Genomic DNA, 26,278 nt, shown 5'->3' on the forward strand with positions numbered 1-26,278 from the left:
ACGAGGTGGCTTCAATACCACCAGCAGTCGTGAGAGTACGAGGTGGCTTCAATACCACCAGCAGTCGTGAGAGTATGAGGTGGCTTCAATACCACCAGCAGGCGTGAGAGTACGAGGTGGCTTCAATACCACCAGCAGTCGTGAGAGTATGAGGTGGCTTCAATACCACCAGCAGTTGTAAAAGTACGAGGTGGCTTCAAGACCACCATCACTTGTGGGAGTACGAGGTGGCTTCAATACCACCAGCAGCTGTGAGAGTACAAGGTAGCATTAATTCCACCAGCAGTTGTGAGAGTACAAGGTGGCATTATTACCAACAGCAGTCGTGTGAGTACAAGGTGGCTTCAATACCACTAGAAATGGTGTGAGTACGAGGTAGCTTCAATGCCATCAGCAGTCGTGAGAGGAGGAGGTGGCTTCAATGCCACCAGCAGTCGTGAGAGTACAAGATGGCATTAATACCACCAGCAGTCGTGTGAGTACAAGGTGGCTTCAATACCACCAGCAGTCATGAGAGTATGAGGTGGCTTCAGTACCACCAGCAGTCGTGAGAGTATGAGGTGGCTTCAATACCATCAGCAGTCGTGTGAGTACAAGGTGGCTTCAATACCACCAGCAGTCATGAGAGTACGAGGTGGCTTCAATACCACCAGCAGTCGTGAGAGTACGAGGGGGCATTAATACCACCAGCAGTTGTGAGAGTACGAGGTGGCTTCAATACCACCAGCAGTCGTGAGAGTACGAGGGGGCATTAATACCACCAGCAGTTGTGAGAGTACAAGGTGGCTTCAATACAACCAGCAGTCGTGTGAGTATGAGGTGGCTTCAATACCACCAGCAGTGGTGTGAGTACGAGGTGGCTTCAATGCCACCAGCAGTCGTGAGAGTACAAGGTGGCTTCAAAACCACCAGGAGTCGTGAGAGTACGAGGTGGCTTCAATACCACCAGCAGTCGTGAGAGTACGAGGCGGCTTCAATACCACCAACAGTCGTGAGAGTATGAGGTGGCTTCAATACCACCAGCAGTCGTGAGAGTATGAGGTGGTTTCAATACCACCAGCAGTCGTGAGAGTACGAGGTGGCTTCCATACCACCAGCAGTCATGAGAGTATGAAGTGGTTTCAATACTACCAGCAGTCGTGAGAGTACGAGGTGGCTTCAATACCACCAGCAGTCGTGTGAGTATGATGTGACTTCAAAACCTCTTGTGATCAAGAGAAGGGAGCTAGAAGGAGCAGTCATCCATTCTTCTTCCTAGTTATATATCATGAATCATAAGGGAATGGATCACTTGTAACTGGAAATAGGGGTCTTTCGGGTCGTTTTCTGAACCACTAATACCTAAATAGGTATTATGAGAACCCTCAATCACGTATTTTTGATGGTATTGGCGGTGTATCTTGGTTCTCCGCCTTTTAAATACGTGTAAGCATTATCATCGGGTCTCTTGTGTGTTATGCTTCCTCCACCTGGAGGGAACCGCTAATTCGCAGTAGTGATCAGAAATATTGGTGCAAAAAAGGTGCAAAATAACGTGAGAAGTTAACGTTAAAAATGTCTTACCAGTACTACCTTCAAAAAGCTAAATTTATTCTGTCAGGTGTATTGGTAGACTTCTAAAAAATGGTGGTGCAGTAGGTCAGATTATGTAACCCCAGCACTTTAAAGTGTCCAAATCAAAAATGGTCGACATGTTTCTGCCCCTCTAGCGCCCCTGGAGGGGGTCGTTGGGCATTCCTCAGGACCTAGTGAATGTGTGAACCGGTATTCTCCAGTTCAAAGAATGGGGTTTATGATGATTTTCATAAACAATCACTCTACCAGTATCTTAAGGTTATTCTTTTCCTACAAAAAGGAAGAACAAGTAAAATGAAATAAAATAAAATTAAATGAAAGAGACAGTACAATGAAATGCACACCACTTTGGGCGATTATACAGCGGATATCTTTATGGAAAATGGCAATTCTTTAAAATACTGTACTTTAAAGCAATGTCAAAAATGGCAAATCTTCACTGTATTCCGAGAAAGCGATCTCAAAGGTTCGTATCTGTATATTGTTTTAGCACACAGGACCTGAATAGAGGGCTGGGTGTGGGGAAAGATAGTATGTAGTTCTTACTATCACAACGAGAGTTTAAGGAAGTTGAGTGATCTGGTAATGTACAGTTTCGATACTTGGATTGTTTGACATTCGGATGAAAATCACAACGTCAGGATTATAAAACTCATAAGCGGTATGTTTGTTAGTATTTCAAAACAGAAAAGAGAACGAAACCTCGTCAGTTACCTTTTGGGCGCATCCGTGTTGCGGGTGCTGCCTGCCACTGTAAGCGCGTAGCCTGTAAATAGAAACGGGATAGGGCTGGGATGGGTGGGGGTAGGGTGGTTTTAAATACCGTGTGGTTGTTGAGGGCTGTAGAGCTGCTAGCCGTTCACAGGATTCCTCCTTCGTACCTCCTTTGCGGGCTTTGCACAGCTTGTGCTGACGCTGGCTTGCAGGGCTCGTACTGAACGAGATCCCGTATTCTTGCCGTTTTGTGCTTTCTTCATAGAGATCGAGGAAGGACTCTATCTGTCATCGTTGGTATGAATCGAAGAAAGACTCGTTATGTGTATGACGTGATATGCACTATGAAGTGTAGTTTTGATTAAAAAAGAAGTAGTATTCGCAAAAGGCTTGTTTTTAAAGTTGTAAATAATTTATGAGCTGTAATTAAAATTTAAAATGGAAAAAGAGGCTATACATGCAAAAGGCTTTACTTTTAGAAGTTTCAACGTTTGATATGTGTTGGTGATTGGTTAGTACATCTATTTTAGATTTTGTTTTTCACGGCAAGAGCCTTGTGATGTTTTGTGAATGTCATTCTCTTTAAGGCTAAACAACGGGAAGTTTTGTTGAGAGCAAGTTGGGGTCTGGATTATGATTATCTCGTGTTAAACATGATATTGTCCATCGCATCATAGGTACAACATGAGATTGCATCTGGCATAGTTTTGGAAGGACTTCTCACATTTTGGGTGTTCAGGGTCAAGACCTTGCACGAAGTTATTTGAAACTTAACCAGGGTATGTTATCATTCAATCCATTGGTGTCTGTGCAGAGGCGGTGTACCCATCTTTGTTCTCTTTCGAATAGGATTTTTTCAGCATTGGTCTTTGATCCTAGTAGTGTTTCAATTACAGTCCATTTCAGATCATCCACTGAGTGTTTTTGTTCGATGTAATGTCGGCTCATCTTTGTGGTTTCTCGTTTGCATTTTACGTTGCTCCTATGTTCGCAAATTCTTACTTTGACTTTCCTGCATGTCATGCCGATGTATCTAAGGTTGCAAGGACATGTGATCATGTAGACAACAAAGGATGTGTTACAGTTTGTGTGTTGTCTTATGGTCCACTTCATGTTTGGCGTTAATTGGATAGTCTTTGTCGGTGTAGTCAAGTGACAAACTGAACACTGTCCACAAGGGTAATGTCCTGTGACTGGTTGTAGGTCCCACAGGGTGTTGATCATATTCGAGGAGGGAGGGGGTGGTCGGGTATGTACCAAAATGTCTTTTATGTTCCTTGTTCTTTTATTGGCAAACCTGGGTTTCTGCCATTTTAAAGTACCTGAGGTCAGGATCCGCCAATTTTTGTTGATTATTTTCTTTACAGCATTGCTCGCTGTACTGTAGGTTGTCACGCATGTAGGTGTATCATCTGCAGGGTCTCTCTTTGTTGTTTCCAGGAGGCAATCCCTGGGCTGGTTTCTCGCCCTTTTCTTACATTTAGATATTATTCTGGTTGGATAGTCCCGTTTGAGAAGCTTTTGGCTAAGGTCATTAGCTTGTTTCTTATATTCCGCTAAATCACTGCAGTTACGTTTCAGCCTAAGGAACTGGCTGTATGGTAGATTTTCTTTTAGCGGACGAGGGTGGAAACTATTGAATGATAAGAGGCTGTTTCTGGCAGTCGGTTTAAAGAAAGTACGTGTCTTGATGGTGTCTTCTTCAATGTAGATCGTGAGATCCAAAAAATCCAGCTGTGTGTCATTAGCTGTGTAAGTGAATCTCAGACATTCATCTTGTTCATTCATCCATTGGCTTTCTTGATCACCTTCCCAAATTACTATGATGTCATCAATGTACCGTTTCCAAAAACGGATGTGGGTTTGATAAGGATTCCTTGCATTTTGTATAAAGATTTTCTCAAAAGTGCTCACATATAGTCCCGCTACGCTCGGCGCAAATGTGCTCCCCATAGATGTTCCGTGTCGTTGATGGTATAGTTTCCCTTCGTACTCGAAGTAGTTCTCTGTTAGAGCCAGGGTGCAGCATTGTAATACAAAATGTCGTGGAGTCTGGTATGTCCAGTCTTAGTCAAAAAGTATTGTTTCGAGGGTTTCGAGAGTTTTCTGCTGAGGCAGGCTGGTGTATAAACTCTCTACATCAAAACCTGCCAAGAGCATAGATTTTGAAGTGTAATTTTCATTTTTCAAAAGGTTCAATAGATCGCATGTGTCTTTCAGGTAAGTTGGAGTTTGTTGAACCAAAGGCTTTAGGAAATGGTCTGCAAATTGTGAAAGAGGCTCTAAGATAGATCCAATGCCTGACACAATTGGGCGGCCTGGGGGTGGTCTCTTCTCTTTATGTATCTTAGGGAGAGAGTAGAAGTATGGTATTTTTGGTGATGTAGTCTTCAGGAAATCTGCTTCTTTCTGTGATATCCACCTGTTGATTTCGGCTTCTTCTACCATGATCTTGATGGTTTGTTGTAGTCTTGCAGTCGGGTCTGTTGTAATGATGGTATAGAATTTGTCGTCGGATAGAAGGTTTAGGCATTGTTGATTGTAGCCTTCCTTACTTATTAAGACGATTCCTCCTCCCTTGTCTGCTGGTTTTATTATCATGTCTTTGGCATTTTTTAAAGATTCCAGAGCTTGTTTTTCAACTCTTGTTAGATTCATGAATGTTTTTTTTGTAGATTTTGTCAGTTCACCGATTTCCTTCATGATCGCTTGTTCAAATGTCTGGAGTTCAATGGGAACTTGGTGATTCAGTGGACAGAAGGTAGATTTGAGGCGTAATGGTGTATCACCTACTTTCTCCTCGGTACCTTCAGTATCTTTATTCGAGAAGAAGGCTTTGAGTTTTAGCTTCCTGCAAAATTCGGTGGCTTCACATTTTATCTTGAAAACATCTAGGTTTGGTGTTGGTACATATCCGAGTCCTTTATTGAGTACCTTTTCTTGTGCCTCTGTCAGAACTATATCTGTAAGATTGATTACGAGCGAGTCATGCTCGTTCCTGGTTTCTCCTTGGGCATGTTGGACATGCTCCTGGTTTGGACTTGTCTTTCTTGATCTGTCCACGTCACTCCTTTTCTTCGTCCTCTCTGGTTCGTCTGGCCACGTCCTAAAAAAGACGGTTGTTGCATATATGGTCCTGGGTAATGTCCCATCGGTGGAGGCCCTGGAGTGAATGGATTCATCCAACCTTGAAAGTTCGGTGTGTATGGTTGGAAGGGGAGTGGTTGTTGGTTTCCATATTGGGGAGTGCGCCAGAAATTTGGTCTCCGCTGTTGTTGACGTCTGTAGGTACCTCGGTTCCGTCTTGGTGGTCTTGTCTCTCCATTGTTCCAGTCGGAACTGTCAATTGATGATCCGCTGTTATCGGTATCGGACTGGTAATCTGGTATTTCATAGTCGTCTTTGCTGTATGGGTGCATTTTCTCCATGGAGAAGCGTTTGAGATCTTTTCCCAGTTTCTGTATTTTGTTGTTGGTTATGTACTCCTTGGTCTCATTCATGTCTTTATTAATTTCCTCAAGTCTTTTTTTATAGACAGATAGTTGAACCATGTTCTTGATCTTGGTTTCATGTAAATGAATCTTGATAGTTAGGGCATCAGTCAGTCTTGTGGCTGTTTTGATTATTAACACAAGGTAATCTCTTGTGCACTTCCACGAAATCGCAGACCAGTCCTTTCGGAATGCTAGATCTTTTAGGAAAATCCGTGGTGCATTGTGTACCCAGAGGCCCCTCGGGGCTGCGTTAGCTCGCAAATACTCAGTCATTATGACGCCGTGGATGGCAGTCCTTACTTGCTCCTTTTTCAGCTCTGAGAGTTCTTCCCAGTCTGTATTTTGTTCCAGTGCTTGTGTGAGATCGTTATTCTGAAGTAGTGATGGTAAGGAAAGAATTGCATTTATTTCATCCGCTGAGTAACTCAGACCTAGATTTTCGGCCATGGTTGATATCGTAGGTTTGAGGTTTGTAACTCGAACTTATGTGTTTGTAAGTAAAGTCCTTAGTTCCTTACACGGATGCGCCCAAAAGGTAACTGACGAGGTTTCGTTCTCTTTTCTGTTTTGAAATACTAACAAACATACCGCTTATGAGTTTTATAATCCTGACGTTGTGATTTTCATCCGAATGTCAAACAATCCAAGTATCGAAACTGTACATTACCAGATCACTCAACTTCCTTAAACTCTCGTTGTGATAGTAAGAACTACATACTATCTTTCCCCACACCCAGCCCTCTATTCAGGTCCTGTGTGCTAAAACAATATACAGATACGAACCTTTGAGATCGCTTTCTCGGAATACAGTGAAGATTTGCCATTTTTGACATTGCTTTAAAGTACAGTATTTTAAAGAATTGCCATTTTCCATAAAGATATCCGCTGTATAATCGCCCAAAGTGGTGTGCATTTCATTGTACTGTCTCTTTCATTTAATTTTATTTTATTTCATTTTACTTGTTCTTCCTTTTTGTAGGAAAAGAATAACCTTAAGATACTGGTAGAGTGATTGTTTATGAAAATCATCATAAACCCCATTCTTTGAACTGGAGAATACCGGTTCACACATTCACTAGGTCCTGAGGAATGCCCAACGACCCCCTCCAGGGGCGCTAGAGGGGCAGAAACATGTCGACCATTTTTGATTTGGACACTTTAAAGTGCTGGGGTTACATAATCTGACCTACTGCACCACCATTTTTTAGAAGTCTACCAATACACCTGACAGAATACATTTTGCTTTTTGAAGGTAGTACTGGTAAGACATTTTTAACGTTAACTTCTCATGTTATTTTGCACCTTTTTTGCACCAATATTTCTGATCACTACTGCGAATTAGCGGTTCCCTCCAGGTGGAGGAAGCATAACACACAAGAGACCCGATGATAATGCTTACACGTATTTAAAAGGCGGAGAACCAAGATACACCGCCAATACCATCAAAAATACGTGATTGAAGGTTCTCATAATACCTATTTAGGTATTAGTGGTTCAGAAAACAACCCGAAAGACCCCTATTTCCAGTTACAAGTGATCCATTCCCTTATGATTCATGGTGACTTCAAAACCACCAGCAGTCGTGAGAGTATGTGGTGGTTTCAAAACCACCAGCAGTCGTGAGAGTACCTGGTGGCATTAATACCACCAGCAGTCGTGTGAGTATGAGGTGGCATTAATACCACCAGCACTTGTGTGAATATGAGGTGGCTTCAATACCACTAGCAGTCGTGAGAGTTCGAGGTGGCTTCAATGCCACCAGCACTTGTGTGAATATGAGGTGGCTTCAATACCACCAGCAGTTGTGAGAGTTCGAGGTGGCTTCAATACCACCAGCAGTCGTGAGAGTATGAGGTGGCTTCAATACCACCAGCAGTCATGTGAGCATGAGGTGGCTTTGATTACGCCAGCAGTTGTGTGAATTCACGGTGGCTTCAATACTACTAGCAGTTGTAACAGTATGAGGTGGCTTCAATACCACCAGCAGTCATGTGAGGATGAGGTGACTTTAATACCACCAGCAATCATGAGAGTACTAGGTGGCTTCAATACCATCAGAAGTCGTGGGAGTACAAGATGGCTTCAATACCACCAGCAGTCGTGTGAGTATGAGGTGGCTTCAATACCACCAGCAAACGTGTGAGTACAAGGTGGCTTCAACACCACCAGCACTCTTGAGAGTATGAGATGGCTTCAATACCACCAGCAGTCGTGTGAGTAGGAGGTGGCTTTAATACCACCAGCAGTCATGTAAGTACGAGGAGCCTTCAATACCACAAAAAATGAGAGGGGCTCCCTAGAACCAAAGAGGTATAGTACCCAATAGATGAAGGCCAAAGAAAATGTCCTCTTTAGCTAAAACAGATCCATCAATTACAGACACCTCACACATCCATACTTCATCATCGGAGCATAAACGTTCCAATCCCGAAAGTTTAGAGAAATTGTTTATTTCGAAGTAAAATACAATATAAAAACCAAGTTAAAAAAAGTTTTTTTCTTAAAAAACCCAGAGATTTCATACACCAATACGCATAATGTCAATATTCATAACATAAAAACAAATAGGATTTCCAATAAACAAATGTAAAAATACACAAGAATTGTACAAGCAAAACGGGAGAAAACATTAGACATACAGAGATGTTCACAACATTGTACACGAACACCCGCAACTATTGGATTATCTGCCAAGTAAAAGTTTATATAATTTCATAAACTTGCAGATACCCTAGTAGTCAAGTGTCTATACATTAAAAGCATCGACGCGTTTCAGTGGGTTGTAGTTTGATAAAGACCACCTTCTTCAGGAAAATTGATGACTCCCGGAATCAAATTTGTAAGTTCTTTCTAGGTTATGTTCCTGGTAGTACCAGACTTTAGAGCATTCTCAATCTACTCTAAGGACGTCAAAGACGAGGGCCAAGAGATCTCTGATCCAATGTCCAGACACCAAAAGTTAAAATCTGAATATTTAAGGTAACCCCAAACTCCTCCAGGGGTGTATGGCCAAGAAACTCTGATCCAAAATACCCACAAACTACCTTTCCTCCCCTTTCCTTTGTCCCACCAGCTGGAAGGCCTTGTCACAACCATCACCCTGCTCTGTAGTGATTATTGGAGGTGAATTGCCAGAAGTGCAGAAACGAAAGGCTGGGCCGTCCATCAGAGATGCTCATTAGAGAGGTGACAACCATCTGCTTTGCCTACTGAATCAACATCAGAGCACTCCCGCCATTGTGAATCTGCACCCACCATGTTTTATTTGGAAAAGGCTCTCCAATTAACGTCTCACATAGAGTCCTGTGATCAGAACATAAACAGTTTTTTGGCCTAAGATGTAGTTAAACCCAAAAATTGTTCTGCTTTTGAAAATTATTTTGATCTTGGTGGGTTTCTGCAAATAAACTTTAGCAGCAGCTTCTTGGATTGAAAAGATGATTTGGTGCAGCCGTCATCTCCTCTCCACACTCGTAAGAAAGAAGTCTGAGCAAGGAAAAGAAATCCAATCTTCTCCCCTTCTCAGGATTGCTAGGGCGAGATGCGTGGTACGCCAGCTGTCTAACGAGGAAATTGCCAACATAAATGAGAATAGCCCAGGGGTGTGGATTTGATTTAGGATTACGAGGTTTCTTACAGGGAAAACGGCAGCTTGTTGGTGCTGACAATGCAAATCCCAATCAGAGAGGTTTGGGCAGGCTTGCTGAAAGAGTCAAACTATATTTTGTCTAAGGTCATCACCTTCTGTTCCTTCTGGTATACCCAGAACTTGAAGATTACTCTGCCTCAACATGTTCTCTATGTCCTTTACCTTTCAAGCTAGATCGTTCACCTCCTGAATTGCCTGAGTTGCCTCTACTAATCCACATGTTTGTTGGTCTATCCCCCAACTCAGTTGTATAACATTTCGTACTTGTCTAGAAATCTTTTGAATGGTGTTCTGTGTTTTTAAGTGTGAGGTTTTAAGTGCAGCACAGTCATTTTTCAATTCTCCTCTATAAATCACTCTCCTCTATAAATCACAGAAGATCATATGTAGAGGAAAGAGAGGGTTGTTTATTGGACTGGCCAGTTTCTAATTCCTAGCTGTGAGACCGGCCTCACGGCGTATGCCCTCCTGATCATCCAGCCAACCTGCAACCACCCCCAAGACACGGCATCTCCGACTCCGGCCGCCCCAGCCACACAGACCCGAGGGCCGGCCAGAGTCCCCGACAGACTCGACACCCTACCACGCATGTCCGACCGAGGGAGCGGGAACCCCCGAGCCAGACCAAGAAGCGCCAGCCCAGTCGCACCTCGGATCGCCTTCCCCCGGGAGGGCTCGATCGGCCACCAGGCCCCTGGGGAGCAGGCGCCTCGCCTGCCGAGCGTCTGGGGACCCTCCCAGACCCACCTGAAAAGACCAAAGAAACGAGCGGCAGGAAATCCCGCCGAACCCCCTCAGTCACCAAAGACCCCTCTCTGCGAGGACTCCGGACTTCAAAGGGCAGGGGGAGTATAATAGGGGGTGCCGGAGGGACGAATGGCAGAGAAGACCTGGAACCATCGAAGCCTGCTGACGCTGTCGCGGCTCCCGAATACCGAACCACCTAGGCCTGCTGAGTGACTCGCGGCCCCAGCCATTGAACCATCTGAGCCCTGCTGACGAGATCGCGGCTCCCGAACTCCGAACCACCTGGGCCTGCTGAGTGACTCGCGGCCCCCAGCCATTGAACCATCTGAGCCCTGCTGACGAGATCGCGGCTCCCGAACTCCGACTACCTGTGCCTGCTGAGTGACTCGCGGCGCTCCCCTCGAGGACGAATTGGCAAGAGATCGCCCAGAGAAACAACACCCTCCAGCTTGAGGATTGTGAGCTATCCGCAGGGTACTTTGCAGAGACACTACCTTCAAAGACTGTCCCGCTACCCCCATTCCCCTACCACCGATTTGTAGTATCTTGTGCCGCTGATGTACTACTTACTCCTTGGATCATAAAGATCCCTTGAACCCTTCGATAAAAGAAACTATCGTCCTACAAAGAATACGTGTGGTGTCCCTCTGTTCGTAGTGTAAGTTCAGGGTGTGCGCGCCTGGTTCGGCCTACTTGGGAGAGGTGGGTCAAAGGGGTGGGCAAGACGTGTACCGAACCCCCCTCCGGCGAACGCCTTTCCAACACTAGCAGGTGTACAATTTGGGAGAGAGGTGTCGGGGTTAGGCTGTGATTTGTGCACTACCCTGGTGATAGTCATGTCCATAGAGAAATGTGCGGGACTCAAGTTCATTCCAGATTGATCTCACAGCTACTCCTCATCGCCTTTCTCTGAAAGTTCCTTTTACATGAGACTCAGCAACCTCATTCACTGCTTCTCTCCAGCGCTTATGCAATGTTTTGGAAAGATCAGTGTTGGTTTGCGTTTCCAAAGGGGAGGTGAAAAGAACATGTCTTGGGCCTTATTCCGTGAAAGAGGGAGTTTAAAACAGATTCCAAATTTGAAGTCGTGTTTGCAGGACCCTCGATCTCTAATAGCATAGGATAATAGTTTTTATTTATCATGTCTCCCTCGTGGCCCTTTATTGTAGTGAGACAGTTACTAACATTTCTTTAATTTTAAATTCTTGCGAGAGGTAGAACTGTGGGACAGGGTCAGCATGTTGCCCTGTGGTACTTGTTTGCCGGCCACCCCCTGCTCGTAGACATTGAACTGCTGCCCTTAGCTCAATAATCTCTTGTCCAAGTCCACTTTATTTCTGAGATTATGGGCAATTCAGGCTACATTTGCTGCAGTAGAGTCTGTACACCTAATTTGAGTCTGGGGGCACTTAGTCACATTCTCGGCACCCACCTCTGTACTCACTCTGGACAGACTGACAACATTATCCAAGACTTAAGCTTGCCAATCCCCAGGCAGCTGCAGCAAGGTTTTCCGTGGCGTGACTTGAAGTGTTGAGCTGGAGTCGGAGGCCGAGAGGATGGATCACTGGATGCACACTGTTCTCCAGATAAGTAACCCCACATTGTTCCATGGGTGGAAAGCAGGTTCCACCTCATCTGGCAGCCTCCCTGTGTTTCAGGCTGCTGTAGGTACTGATGTGCACGCACTTTGTACACTGCTAATCATCATCTTTTGGGCTGTTGCAGGCTTGGCGGGAGGCTTGGGGAGGGATATCTTTTTTCCACTCAAGTCCTTGATCAAACAAATCAGGATCTGACGTGCTCGGCTGCTCGCTCTTCCTCCAGCCTTCCTGATACTGGTAAGTAAGTTTAATGCCTGTATGTGCAAGGAGCTATGCATCTCAAAGCTGACAGTGGAGCAGGAAGACTTACCTCCATACTCCTGAAAGTGATCAGCTATTAGCCACCATCTTGCCAGCTCCAGCCCTGAATCTATTTCCAAGTTAGAGTCACAGTTCACAGGTATCCAGACATCTCAAGTTCAATGCCACAAAAACAGAATGTCTCTGTATGACTCACAGTCAAAACTGCTGCTCAAACAAAAGAGCTGAAAGATGCAAGTGTGAAAATGTACTCCTTTTTTAGGGGTACATTGGTGCAGGGTCACTCTTTTGTCCACGGGTTCAAAGACCAACAAAATAGAGATGAGCATTGGAGTTGAGAAAAAATAACAAGTTTATTAATCACTCATGAGTGGGACCACATCCACACAGCACTTTCAAGTGCTGCCTGAGGTAGTACACTGAAGTCACAGAACACAGGGCTTGTATACAGGTTTTCTGCAGTGTAAGCATGTGAACAGACATAGAAGGACACGTTTTTGAAATAGTTTTCAGCAAACAAGGGCAGAAGAATAGCCACCTGGTCACCAAAGTGGAGGGGGAGCAGGTGTGCTTATGGTAAATGATTGCCAGTTAGCAGATGTACTGGCAGCTACAAACTCTCAGCACGTACATTGCTTTTAGCTGAGTCAGGAAGTCAACTAAAATAGATAGCACAGGCAGAGTGAAAAGACGTAAGAATTGCGAAGGAAACTTGAATGGACACCACAGCCAAAATGGACGTCACTTATGCCATTACACGTTTTCCACAGATGGCCCTTTTGGCATAAGCTAAGACATTTTTTTATGCTTTATAAGGGGTACGATAAATATCATGGATATCAAACAGCATCATGGGAACAAAGCATTGGCCCGCATTAGATACATAAACAACAAGAGAAGAGAATAACTATAATTATGAACCATCCAGCCCAAGTCCATGTTCCTGACTCTTGATGTATCTCAGTGGCTAGTTTATGTATTTTGGAAATGGCATCATAAACAGAAGGGGCGTGGTCAGGGATAAAGACACAACAGCTACTACCGATAATGCAACATGCTACACCAAGATCAACTAGAACCACGTCTAGGTGACCATTAGGTTTTGCAAAGTCACAATTCTCGTAATTTGGAGTTCTGTAATATTTCCAAGCACCATTGCTGTCTGATTAGTCACAGCCTCTACTACGCGGGTTAAGTGCCTGATTTTCCTGCTATTTAAAGCCGCACCAACAAAGAAAAGGAGTCCCAAATTAAAGTCAACATATTGCTGTAATGCAGTGTCAGTATGATCCACTTCATCATTATGAATAGTTCTTTTGAATTGGTTCAAGGAAATGTCATTAAACAGTTTTTGATTTTTATGATAAGATGCAGGTGCTAGGAACACAGGAGGAAGCAAGAAGGACACGTAACATGTTCCGGACAATCCGATAGGTGGATGATAGTTGCCTTTACTCCCACAAATGAAATAAGTGTTGTGTGAGGATAGAAAACTTCTATTGTTCATTCCAGTAATGTTAAATAGACAAGATGATGGACGGAATGTTGCACATGAGGCACAAGGTCAAGACTGATTTGCATATGGCCATGTCTGAACTGGGGTGGCGTGGTGAGCAAAATAACGATGGATTAAACCCAGATCTGTGACTGGGGGTGAATATTTTGCCAATGTGCAACATTCCGTCCATCATCTTGTGTGTTTTGCTGCTCGCCCTATGTGGTAATGGTATGCCCAGACGTGGGTCCCGTGCTCACTATGCCACTGGAGTCAAGCTATCCTGGCTGAAGAGGGGTGAAACCCCGAAACCGGTCCTAGGATGCTTGATTCCGGTCCAGGGAAGACATGGCTTGGCAGTTCGGGCTGGACTGTCCCCATGAGCCACAGGGTCAAGACTGATTTGCATATGGCCATGTCTGAACTGGGGTGGCGTGGTGAGCAAAATAACGATGGATTAAACCCAGATCTGTGACGGGGGTGAATGTTTTGCCACTGTGCAACATTCTGTCCATCATCTTGTGTGTTTTGCTGTTCGCCATATGTGGGAAGGGTATGCCCAGACGTGGGTCTCATGCTCACTACGCCACTGGAGTCAAGCTATCCTGGCTGAAGAGGGGTGAAACCCCGAAACCGGTCCTAGGATGCTTGATTCCAGTGGTCTCTTCACTGTATACATTGCACGTCCCCCTCTTTCACCTCCCCTAAACAGTGGACCATATACTTGAGCCAACATAACTTTTGTCTTTAACTCCTTAACCTTCCTGCCTTTTGCTTCCTGTTCCTGCCGCTCATAATATTTGGCCATAGTCAAAAGGGAAACTGGGGAAGACGTGGTCAAAGAACTCTCGTTGGCCTTTAAGCGACTAGCTATTTCCGGTAACATATTAGTGACAAATTTATCAACAAACAAATGCTTACCCGTATCATCGGCCAATGACTGACCACTAAAATCATGAAATGTTTCCTCAAACCTTGAAAAGAAGTCAGAAACTGACTCATCCGTTTTCTGTTTACAGGACGCTAACGTAGTGCAATCTATTTTCCTAGGGGGTATGAGAGTCTTTAACTTAGTCATAATAGCTTTAGGAAGATCTGAAATCTCCTGCCGAAGTTTCTGCGCTGGCTCCCTTTCCGCAACTATTTGTTCTAAATGTTCCCAGGTATCACCATATCCTACATTGTCATCTATTTTACGTATCGTTCTCCACACGGTGGAGAGGTGTGGCTCACTGGTTAGAGGCGGCAGACCCGTAAGCAGAGAATCGGCCAGGGTTCAATTCCCGACGCGGCAGGGTCGTGGACCAGGGTCAAAACGGACTCGATAATTCTCGCCTCGGTACCTACTCTAACCAGGAACACACTCGGCAACTCTGGGCATTAAGCTTGCCTCATCTCTACAACGGCCCCCCACAGACGCCGGGGATGCCTGGTTTCACCTTGGAGATACCCAGAAAGGGACCATCTCACAGGGATAGCCAGGACGGGTTCCCCAGCGGTCTACAGCGCCGGGACACCCCGTTGCTGGGGCAGCTGTGCGCCTTACAAGTCTACAACATATCAGGAGGCAAAAGAAGCTCAAAGAACATATCAATACCTGGTAAGGTCATAGTGCAGGAGCTGATGGCTCCTTCCACCTCCTCATAGAAGGCAGCAGGATTTTTCCGGGGGTCGGGCAAAGCAGATTTTAAGAGCCATCACATCAAGTCTACTTCGAGAAGTGTAAACCCAATTATATATAAAATATCCCTTTGGCTCTAATTCCTGAGAAATTTGTTTATAATCAAATATTACCTCTCAAACGAATGTTTCTACAAAATAAAATTGCTCTGCACTGTTCCACTGTTGAACCATAGTTACAATGAGCGATGCCGCGTGAGATCGACGAGCCTCCTCCCTAGCAGCAGTTTTTATCTTTTTCTGCTTTAGTCAAAGTAGCGCAAGTCTGTCTTCCATCTTGTTTATCTTGTTCTTTGTCGTCTGAAGACAAATGCTCGTCGTCAGAAACCTCATCAGGGGCACTTGGAGTGAGAAGTTTATACGGGGGTGGGGGGGCGTTCTAATAAGATGCAATCATCCTTAGATGTATCAAGTAGGGGATAGAGAGGGCGCCTAATAGGACACTGGCCATTTATCTCTAATCAACGTTCTCTATCTTCTTTTTCTGTTTTTTCCTTCTTTTCTTTATTTTTTTAATTCTAGTGCTTTTTGATATTGTTTTTCATTGTTCTTTTTCTGCTATAGCTTCTGCTCTTTTCGCTCTCTCTCGCACTTCTTTCTCCCACAGACGCACACAATCAAACATATCCTGTCTACTTTTTCTTTCAAATAAACCCTGTTCTACATATTAAATCTTTTTAAAATAAAATGACCCATTCACTGGCCATTGTAGATCAGAATATTTTTTTGTATATTTGTTCCACAGTGGACCGTACATTATGGAAGAAATACCATATTTGACATACATATCTCGATTAGGCGTCCCCTCCGGGGGAGCCGGCTGACTTTGTTCTAAACTAGTTTTCGTACCACAAGAGCAGCAACACCATTTACGGAGTGTGCTTAGAACAGGCATGTTTCAAAAATATATGTAAAATATTACTACTAAAAATACTTCAAAAGGAGAAAAATCTCCACATTACCTGCCTTAAATTTTTGCAAAAATTAAATAACAAATTCAAACAAAAAGCCCAGGCTTTACAAATCAAGAGTGCCGCTTTAGCAACCTTACCAAACAGAAGACTCCAACTCCCACCTGCTGATCTCCGGTCGATCTAATGGTATCTCCAAAATTGCGTAAGACACTCGTCAGGAAGAGAAAGTCAGAGTAAAGAGGGTAGTGAGAAAAAGAAGAAAGGGAGAGAGGCAGATGTGTATCCCCGGTATCAAGGAATTAGTCCCGAAGGTAAGGTCTCGCCTCTTTGTTAGCCCTCACACTTCCCGAAGGATGTCATGTTTCATCACTGGGCTTATGCTCCTCGTCGGACCGGCGTTGGAATGCCCACCGGTACACCTATTGAAAGGGTCACTTTCACGGAGATCTTTTAAGAGAAAAGGCGACAGGTGAGTGCGGATATGCGGGCTAGATCCAGGGGTGGGAGGAGTGAAGTGCGTGCAGTGAGAGTATAAAAATTAAAAATACCTAAGGGTGTCCACAGGGAGACTTTAATTACATGGTACCCTTGGTAGGATAAAAAAACAGTAAGGTTAGTGGGTTACTTTGAGGCCTAATGTGCCCAAGTAACTGTTAAAAGGTCGACATGTTTCACGCCTGATGTGTCCACAACAGGATCAATGGTGTTTCTTAAGAACCTAACTGAGGTGAGGTAGTGCACGTGAGAGGTTGGGTTCCAAAGAGAACGGTACCCCCGAAAAATTATAAGGTACTGGAGGGTTGACCACATGGCTAGTGCCTTAGCTAGGGTGGTTATAATCTCGAATCGCAAATTTTCACCAAAGAAAACCCCAGTTGAGACCGGCTACCACCTGGAGGGTCAAATCGGGAAAACCGGAAAAGTCACGTCAGCCTGCAATGACAAAAGGTCTCCTCATGCACTGCGCTTCCTCAGCAAAATTCCAATTCTCCGTCAAGACCACTCCTTTGGACGGCCGCATCTCCAATGGGGCCCCACGACGGGCGCCAACTGTGGAAATGTACTCCTTTTTTAGGGGTACACTGGTGCAGGGTCCTCCTTTTGTCCACGGGTTCAAAGAACAACAAAGTAAAGATCAGCACTGGAGTTGGGAATAAATAACAAGTATATTATTCACTCATGAGTGGGACCACATCCACACAGCACAAGTGCTGCCTGAGGTAGTACACTGAAGTCACAGAACAGAGGGCTTTTATACAGATTTTCTGCAGTGTAAGCATGTGAACAGAAATAGGAAGGACACGTTTTTTAAATAGTTTTCAGCAAACAAGGGCAGATGAATAACCACTTGGTCAGCCAAGTGGGAGGGGGAGCAGGAGTGCTTATGGCAGCAGTAAATGGCAGTTATCAGATGTACTGGCAGCCACAAACTCTCAGCACGTACATTGCTTTTAGCTGAGTCAGAAAGTCAACTAAAATAGATAGCACAGGCAGAGTGAAAAGACGAAAGATTTACGAAGAACACTTAAATGGATACCACAGCCAAAATGGCTGTCGGTTATGCCAAGTAAAATATTACACATTTTCCACACAAGCATCCTTGAACCTTAAACTAAGTGTAAGTCGAGCTAAACCATAACTCTAAACACATATCTTTTTATTTACTTTAACCCTAAACCTGTATCTATCCCACACCTCCACTCTAACCGTAACCTGTATGTTAGCCAAGCAGTAATATAATTCTATCCCAACCCTTCAAACATCCCCAGTGTAACCATATCCTCTACCCTACAATGCGGACATCTTCAATAATTAAAAATATACTTCAGCATTTACTGGATTATTTTCATCCTTACTTAACATAAAATGTATTTTTGCATATCTTTATTACTTTATAATCTGTGTTTTCACAGTAGTTTATCTTCCTTGCACAATGCTGAACTTTAATCTCTGGTTTGACAAAAATGTTGTTCTTCGTCTTACGGGTTTTGAGAATTTGAGTTTTTGATTGAGGTGGAGGTGAAAATCTTTCTCAAGCAACACCCACATTCCTTGTCTGGGTGAATCACAAAATATGTTTAATTAACCTGTGTTTACCCCTTTGGTAGCTTGGCAGAAAAGCAGTCAGGCATAACCTAGAGGCACTGCTAAGCTGTTATGCAGCACACAAACAGTAATAAAATCAAAACACAACACAGCAGATTTCCCACACCAATTTTCAAAAATAGAGTAAATGTTAATAAATAAAATAAGACCAAAATGTCAAAAATCCAATTAGTAGAACTGGGGAGATGCAATTTTAAAGATTTAAGTAAAAATAGCGCCAAAAGCAGAAAGCGCTAACTATGGTATCTGCCCGCACAAGACTGAGACAAAGTCACAAGTTCAGGCCGACCATGAACGGCTCTCGGCCGGATACAGGGACCAGCTTAGTCCGGCTGAAAAGGTTCCCTTCTCAAAGTTCTGTGTGCAGAGTTCAATCCGTCAGTATTTCACAGGAGGAACTCAACTGATGCCAATCAAGCGTCCAGGACATGGGGTGGGATCAGGAACCCACTCCAGGACAGACCGGCAGGGCTCAGGCAGGGCCAGTTGCAGCAGGTCAGCTGGGCAGTTTCAGGGATGCCCCCAGAGCTTGTTGTGCCCCTATAGCTTAGAAAGGGAGGTCAGCCAACTGGCCCTTAGAGTCACTCTGGTGGTCCTAGGATCAAGAAGCAAGGCAGGCCTCAAGCAGCAGGGCAGTCCTCTGATAGCAGCAGGAAATGCTTTGAGAAACAAGGCAGGCCTCAAACATCAGGGCTGTCCTATGAGAATCAAAGCAGGTCTTAAGGAGCAGGGGAGTACTCTGGACTAAAGAAGTCCTTCTGTAGACTTCCGCAGGTCCAGGAAAGTACTGAAGAGTGGATGAGAGGATCCACTATTTATACCTAGTGCCAGATTTGAAGTAGAAGAAACGTCTGGAGTTTTCCTCCCAAAAATGGTTCTGAAATTTCCCTCCTCCCTGCCAGGTCCCAAGATGTCTGAGGTGACAAAAGACAGGTGTCAAGTTCATTGCGAGTTTGCTGAGGCTGGTCTTTTGAAATGTAAGTGTGGAAGAGGAACAGCTCTGCCCCTTCCATATTTGCAGGATGGCCCTCTCCATCCTACGCCCAGGTCCTGTTGTTCACTATCTAGGCCCAGTATGCATTGCTGATGGGGGAGCCATTAGCAGGCCCAGGCAGATGGAAACTCATAAAAGGTCTCAGAAAGTTTAGAGCATGAAAATGCAAAGTTTCTAAAAGTGGGATTTTCTAAAGTGTAATCTAAAATACCATTAAATTGGATTTTAAATTACAATTAATTTGAGCCCACACTTGACATTTGTACCTGCTTCCAAACAAACGTTAGCAGTTATTAAATATAATAAGGTAACCCAACGTTATTCTGTGGGAGAAGTAGACCTTATAGTAGTGGAAAACAAATGTAGATGTTTTTCATTACTAGCACATGTAAAACTTGGCCAACTTTTTATATACACTGCACCCTGCCCTATGGGCAGTTCAGGGCCTACTTTAGAGGTGAATTCCGCAGAGTTACATAAAAACTCTGCAAGATTCCGTGGAGTTCTGCCAACAGGCGGAAAATGCACGTTGTGCTGCTTGCGCTCCGATTTTAGCATTGGTAGCGTGTTCTGCACTGTAAGAGCAGCGAGAACGTCACCATGCTATTTTCAAGGTGATTTTGCTGCCGCTCAAGTAGAAAATCTACTCGAGAAGCAGTCTTCTGACCGCAACTGCTTGCGTCTGCCCGGGTTAATAAAATCCTGCAGGAATTGGCCTAGCAAATGAAAATCACGATTGGAGACGCCAAATCTCGCTCGTGCTCATCAGCACCCATTCTGAAGCCTGGCATTGTTCCCATTGTCATTGCGCTGCTAAAACGGGAAAAAGATAACTGCACGTAGCGATTGGTGGATTTTAACGGGAACTCCGCATTACAAGAGTAACTCGGAGTCGCCTAAAATTCACCAATTCCGATCTCAAAATTAAAATTCTGCTCAGCCCTATTTATATGTACCGAAAACTAAAGTTTAAGCCTGGCAAAACTTTTATTTTTCAAGTCAAAGTGGCAGTTTAAAAGTGCACATATGCTGCAATGGCAGGCCTGAGACATGTTTTAGAGTGCTACTAACATGGGTGCCACGATGAGTGCTGCAGGCCCACTGGTAGCATTTAATTTACAGGCCCTGGGTACCTGTGGTATCACTTTACTAGGGACTCATCAGTTAACAAAATGTGCAAGTTGGATGTAAGCCAATTTGACCATGTCTAAAGGAGAGAACACAAGTACCGTAGCAGTGGTGAGCAGTCTTAAGTCTGTCCTACTACTTTTGGTATTCACAGAAGGCATTTAGTAGTAGTAAAGTTAGGATTTTGTCTTAAGTTTGACTTAAGACAGTCTTAAGACAGTCTTAAGACAAACCTAAGACAAACTTAGGACAGACTTAAGACAGGCTTAAGACAGACTTAAGACAGACTTAGGACAGACTTAAGACAGACATAAGACGGACTTAAGACAGACTTAAGACACTCTTAAGACAAAATCCTAACTTTACTACTACTAAATGCCTTCTGTGAATACCAAAAGTAGTAAGTTTAGGATTTTGTCTTAAGTTAGTTCTGTGAATTGGGCCCTCAGATTTGATTTTGGCACACATGTTCCACCCTATTTTGATATGTCACTGGACTCTGTGTGCCAAAGGGAAGCAAAACTGCACTCGAAGGCAGAGGTCCTCCTGTGTGTAAAATAAAGTGTCACTGCATACACAACAGTAAACCACACTGATTTTCCCTATGAGTGTACACTAATATTATAGGACCTACCCCCAGGTCAATGTCTAATCCTGCAGAGTCTCCTCTGCACCAGGGTACCTGTGCACAGTTACTAGACTGTGCTTGACAACAGTCTCACATGCGTAGCCCTCAGACCTATAAGCAGCCAAGTGTCCCATACCCTGGTTGCATTTAATCTTAAAGGGCAGACACTGGTGGTAAACACATGCAGTCCATTTACCCTGCATTTACCGTGGGTGAGTCTCCAGTTGTGGGGCTCACACACAGTAAAAAGGCCAAAACCAGGTGATCAAAAAGCAAAATATCTGTGCAGATTAGCTGGGTCATATTACAGAAACGTACAAATGTTGTCCACGAGATAACATGTAAATAGGGAAAGGAGAAGACAAGGAAGCATTTGCTAGAATGAATCCCTCTTGACTCCCCTCACCTGCAGGATGTAGTTTCCAGGCTTCAGATCGGTGATATCAATCCACTGGCAGTCAATATCGTGCCTGTAGAGGTCCCAGCAGCCCACCGTGATGCCTTGCTCGCCGAAGTTAGCGCACTCATACCTCTTGCTGATCACTGTGAAGAGAAGCGAATGGTGAGTCATTTGTTTCGGGTCGTACTGATGCTGACGCTCTTAGGTCTGAGGATGGGTACGGTTTCTTTATGGCCATTGAACTGGGTGATTGGGGTAGAATGTAGCTCTGAAGATGGACTGTCGGGTTTGGCCTGGTGGGTGGGGATCATGCTGGGTCGCCCTGGGTTTTCAGTCAGGAATAAGGATGGTTGTTGCAGTCAAGGTGGGTTTTGAAGAAGGTTGGAACCCTGGAGTGGGATTTGGCCTTGGAGTCAGCCTGTTTTGAGGTGTTTCCTCTCCAGCACTCCCTCTTCCTTATCTTCTGACTCCATTTCATATTTCTTCTCTGTCCTACTAAATCTGTCCCCTCTTCAGAGGCGTTTCTTCCTCCAACTCACTTCTGCAGCACTCAACTAGCCTTCCACCCACAACCCACTCCACATCTACTCTCTCACTCTTCTCCACAGCTCTTCCAAGCTCCTCAGCCCTCCACCTCTCTTTCCTTATAGTGGTCTTCTTCTTTTTTGTTACTCGTCAGCTCTTTAGCATGTGTCTTCAGCTCTGCTTCTATATTTCCCAACTGCGTCATCTCAGCTCTTTATCATCCTGCTCTCCATCTCAGCTCTCTCTCTCCCTCCCCCCATTTTCTCTCCCTCCTCCAGACCCTGATTTTCAGCTCTTTTCCGCTTCTATCTGTATTTTCCTAAGCTCTTTTATTCTCATATGTTCACAACCGTACTCCCCTCTAAGTGCTACTGAGGCTCTCGCTTTCATTAACTCTTCCCTTGCCTCTCTTCCCAAGGTCTACTCTGTAAGCTTTTATCCCCCTTCTTGAACCTCTCACTCAGGCAGCCCATTGAAAGGCTCGTTCTTCCCCTCCGCAGCTCCTCAGGTGCATTTCACTCACTGAAGGAAGAACTTTGAAGCCTAGTTTACAGAGACAAAAGCTCAACCCACATCATACATATCACAGCAAACTTATCCCCACCGCCTCTGGGGTCAGTGCCCATATGTAGAACACCCCATTGAATCCTCTCTATCACACAGACATCTCACTTTCAAATGTATATTGTGTCTCATGTTTTTCCTCCAAACTCCCTTATACCTGTTTAGCACCTCAATGTGTCTGTCTCCTGTTTTCATTCGAGCCACCTGCCTTCGAGTACACTCCCAACAGCGCTGTCTCTTCAGTAGACATTACTACATCATTCCAAGTGATCCCAGCAGCACTGAATCATCAGTAGACATTAATTTGTAATTACAAGACATCCCAGCAGCACTGACTCCTCAGTAGACATTACTACATCATTCCAAGCGATCCCAGCAGCACTGAATCATCAGTAGACATTACTATGCAATTACAAGACATCCCAGCAGCACTGACTCCTCAGTAGACATTACTATGTAATTACAAGAGATCCCAGCAGCACTGACTCCTCAGTAGATATTACTACATCATTACAAGTGATTCCAGCAGCATTGAATCCTCAGTAGACATTACTATGTAATTACAAGAGATGCCCAGCACCACTGACTCCTCAGTAGACATTACAACGTAATTACAAGAGATCCCAGCAGCACTGACTCCTCAGTAGACATTACAACATAATTACAAGAGATCCCAGCAGCACTGACTCTTCAGTAGACATTACTATGTAATTACAATAGATCCCAGTAGCACAGACTCCTCAGTAGATATCACTACATTATTACATGTGATCCCAGCAGCACTGAATCCTCAGTAGACATTACTGTGTAATTACAAGAGATGCCCAGCAGCACTGACTCCTCAGTAGACATTACCAAGTAATCGGAAGAGATCCCAGCAGCACTAACTCCTCTGCATACATCACCCTGTAATCACAAGAGATCCCAGCAGCACTGAATCCTCGGTAGACATTACTATGTAATTACAAGAGATCCCAGCAGCACTAAATCCTCAGTAGACATTACTATGTAATTACAAGTGATCCCAGCAGCACTGACTCCTCAGTAGACATTACTATATAGCCACAAGAGATCCCAGCAGCACTGACTCCTTGGTGGACATTTCTATGTAATTAGAAGAGTTCCCGGCAGCACTGAATCCTCAGTAGACATTAGTATGTAACTTCAAGAGATCCTAGCAGTACTGACACACTGACACCTCAGTAGACATTACTACCTAACTACAAGAGATCCCAGCAGCACTGACTCCTTAGTAGACATCACTATGTAATTATAAGAGATCCCAGCAGCACTGACTGCTCAGTAGACATTACCATGAAATTACAAGAGATCCCAGCAGCAGTGACTCCCCAGTAGACATTACTACATATTTACAAGGAATCCCAGTAGCACGGACTCCTCATTAGACATTACTGTGTAATTACAATAGAGCCCAGCAGCACTGAGTGATCAGTAGACATTACTATGCAATTACAAGAGATTTCAGCAGCACTAACTGCTCGTAGGCATTACCATATAATTACAAAAGATCCCAGCAGCACTGACTCTTCAGTAGACATTACTATGTAATTACAAGATGTCCCAGCAGCACTGACTCTTCAGTAGACATTAAAATGTAGTTACAAGAGATCCCAGCAGCACTAACTGCTCAGCAGATATTAGTATGTAATTACAAGAGATCCCAGAAGCACTGACTCCTCAGCAGACATTGCTATGTAATTACAACAGATCCCAGAAGCACTGACTCCTCAGCTGACATTACTATGTAAATTACAAGAGATCCCAGCAGCAGTGACTCCTCAGTAGACATTACCATGTAATCACAAGAGATCCCAGCAGCACTGACTCCTCAGTAGACATTATCGTGTAATCACAAGAGATCCCAGCAGCACTGACTGTTCAGTAGAGATTACTATGTAATTACAAGAGATCCCAGAAGCACTGACTGTTCGGTAGACATTACTATGTAATTACAAGAGATCCCAGCAGCACTGACTCCTCAGTAGACATTATCGGGTAATCACAAGAGATCTCAGCAGCACTGAATCCTCAGTAGACATTACCATGAAATTACAAGAGATCCCAGCAGCAGTGACTCCCCAGTAGACATTTCTACATATTTACAAGAAATCCCAGCAGCACGGACGCCTCAGTAGACATTACTGCATAATTACAATAGATCCCAGCAGCACTGACTGATCAGTAGACATTACTATGCAATTACAAGAGATCTCAGCAGCACTAACTGCTCGTAGGCATTACTATATAATTACAAAAGATCCCAGCAGCACTGACTCTTCAGTAGACATTACTATGTAATTACAAGAGATCCCAGCCGCACTGACTTTTCAGTAGACATTACAATGTAGTTACAAGAGATCCCAGCAGCACTAACTGCTCAGTAGACATTACTATGTAATTACAACAGATCCCAGAAGCCCTGACTCCTCAGTAGATGTTACTATGTAATTTCAAGAGATCCCAGAAGCACAGTCTCGTCAGCAGACATTTCTTTGTAAATTACAAGAGATCCCAGCAGCAGTGACTCCTCAGTAGACATAACCATGTCATTACAAGAGACCCTAGCAGCACTGACTGCTCAGTAGATATTACTATGTAATTACAAGAGATCCCAGCAGCAGTGTCTGTTCAGTAGACATTACTATGTAATTACAAGAGATCCCAGCAGCACTGACTGTTCGGTAGAGATTACTATGTAATTACAAGAGATCCCAGCAGCACTGACACCTCAGTAGACATTACTACGTAATTACATGAGGTCCGCAACAAACCACCCCACACTTGAAGCTTCAACCTACGTTCCTGGCATTCTGTGTCCTCCAGGCAGAAGCTGGCTTTGTGGCCCTCTGCCACCTTGGTGCCGTTTGGGGTCAAGATGTCATAGTGGGTGAAGATGTCCATGCTGTGGTAATGCCTGCAAGACACACAACCAGAGAGACAACACAACACAGAGAGCACGGTCAAACCATTCTGGCAATTCTGTGCACTACCTTTGAGAAACAAAAAAAGGTATGCGTAGAGATACAGATGTAGGCCTTCTGGGGAAAACAATTTTCTGGGACACTGTAGTATCTCTCGTTCTAAGCAACCTCTAGTTATGGTTTACAATCAAAGGGAGAAACAAAACTTGGGGTTTAGCAAAGAGTGCAAACATCATTTTCACCTTCACTCCTTCTTACTTGCTTTCATGAGCTGCAGGTCTCACCATAAGTTGGCCAGACTTCCTCTTTACACTGCTCTTCACAGGATGGCACCGAAAGTCCACAAAGTTTCAGCAGAAATGCAGGAATAGTAGAAACACAAGTGTAAAACCTTACCTGAAGCCAATACTGCAGCACCTAACTAAAAATAAACAAATCTTAGGGGTGGACGGAAGCCATGGAGTAATTAGAAGACGCACCATGGCTTGTGGTGAGGATCACATGAGGCGGCAAAGACTCCAGAGAGGAAGGCACCTTTAGGCAGCCTGGAAGCCTCCCAATACCCTTCTCTTCCCTTTATTGAGTTCAATTAAACTCCTTCTGGTGCAGTTTTCCTAAACAGCATGCAGAGGGATTAAAGAGGCTGAGACAGTATCTTGACCACTGCATGGGCAGTGCTTGGAGCAGCTGAAAGCGGGTGCCACCAAGGAGGATGGAAGCTTCACCCACTCTCGCTGCAAGCAATCAACAGGAGGAATCTGCAACCCTAACCAGAGAGGTACTGTTGGTGACCAGAGTCAGAGGTAGACGGGCCGTACACGAGGGCCCGCTGAAGGAATGTTGATCCCCGTGGATCAA

At 44.4% G+C, this 26,278-nt stretch overlaps 1 protein-coding gene across 7 annotated transcripts in view; it reads right to left on the reverse strand.

The window, feature by feature from the left end:
* The window catches only part of LOXL3 (lysyl oxidase like 3), a 584,553-nt gene that overhangs the window by 39,249 nt on the left and 519,026 nt on the right, over positions 1 to 26,278 (reverse strand). For all 7 annotated transcript variants that reach the window (XM_085642975.1, XM_085642974.1, XM_085642976.1 and 4 more), the window contains 2 exons: positions 25,298 to 25,413; positions 21,396 to 21,532 (listed from right to left, as the gene is read on the reverse strand). In XM_085642975.1, coding sequence (XP_085499101.1) covers positions 21,396 to 21,532; positions 25,298 to 25,413 — 253 coding nt within the window. The remainder of the gene's footprint in view (positions 1 to 21,395; positions 21,533 to 25,297; positions 25,414 to 26,278) is intronic.

This window comes from Triturus cristatus, chromosome 2_2 (assembly GCF_964204655.1).
Source record: "Triturus cristatus chromosome 2_2, aTriCri1.1, whole genome shotgun sequence".
In the NCBI taxonomy this organism is placed as follows: domain Eukaryota; kingdom Metazoa; phylum Chordata; class Amphibia; order Caudata; family Salamandridae; genus Triturus; species Triturus cristatus.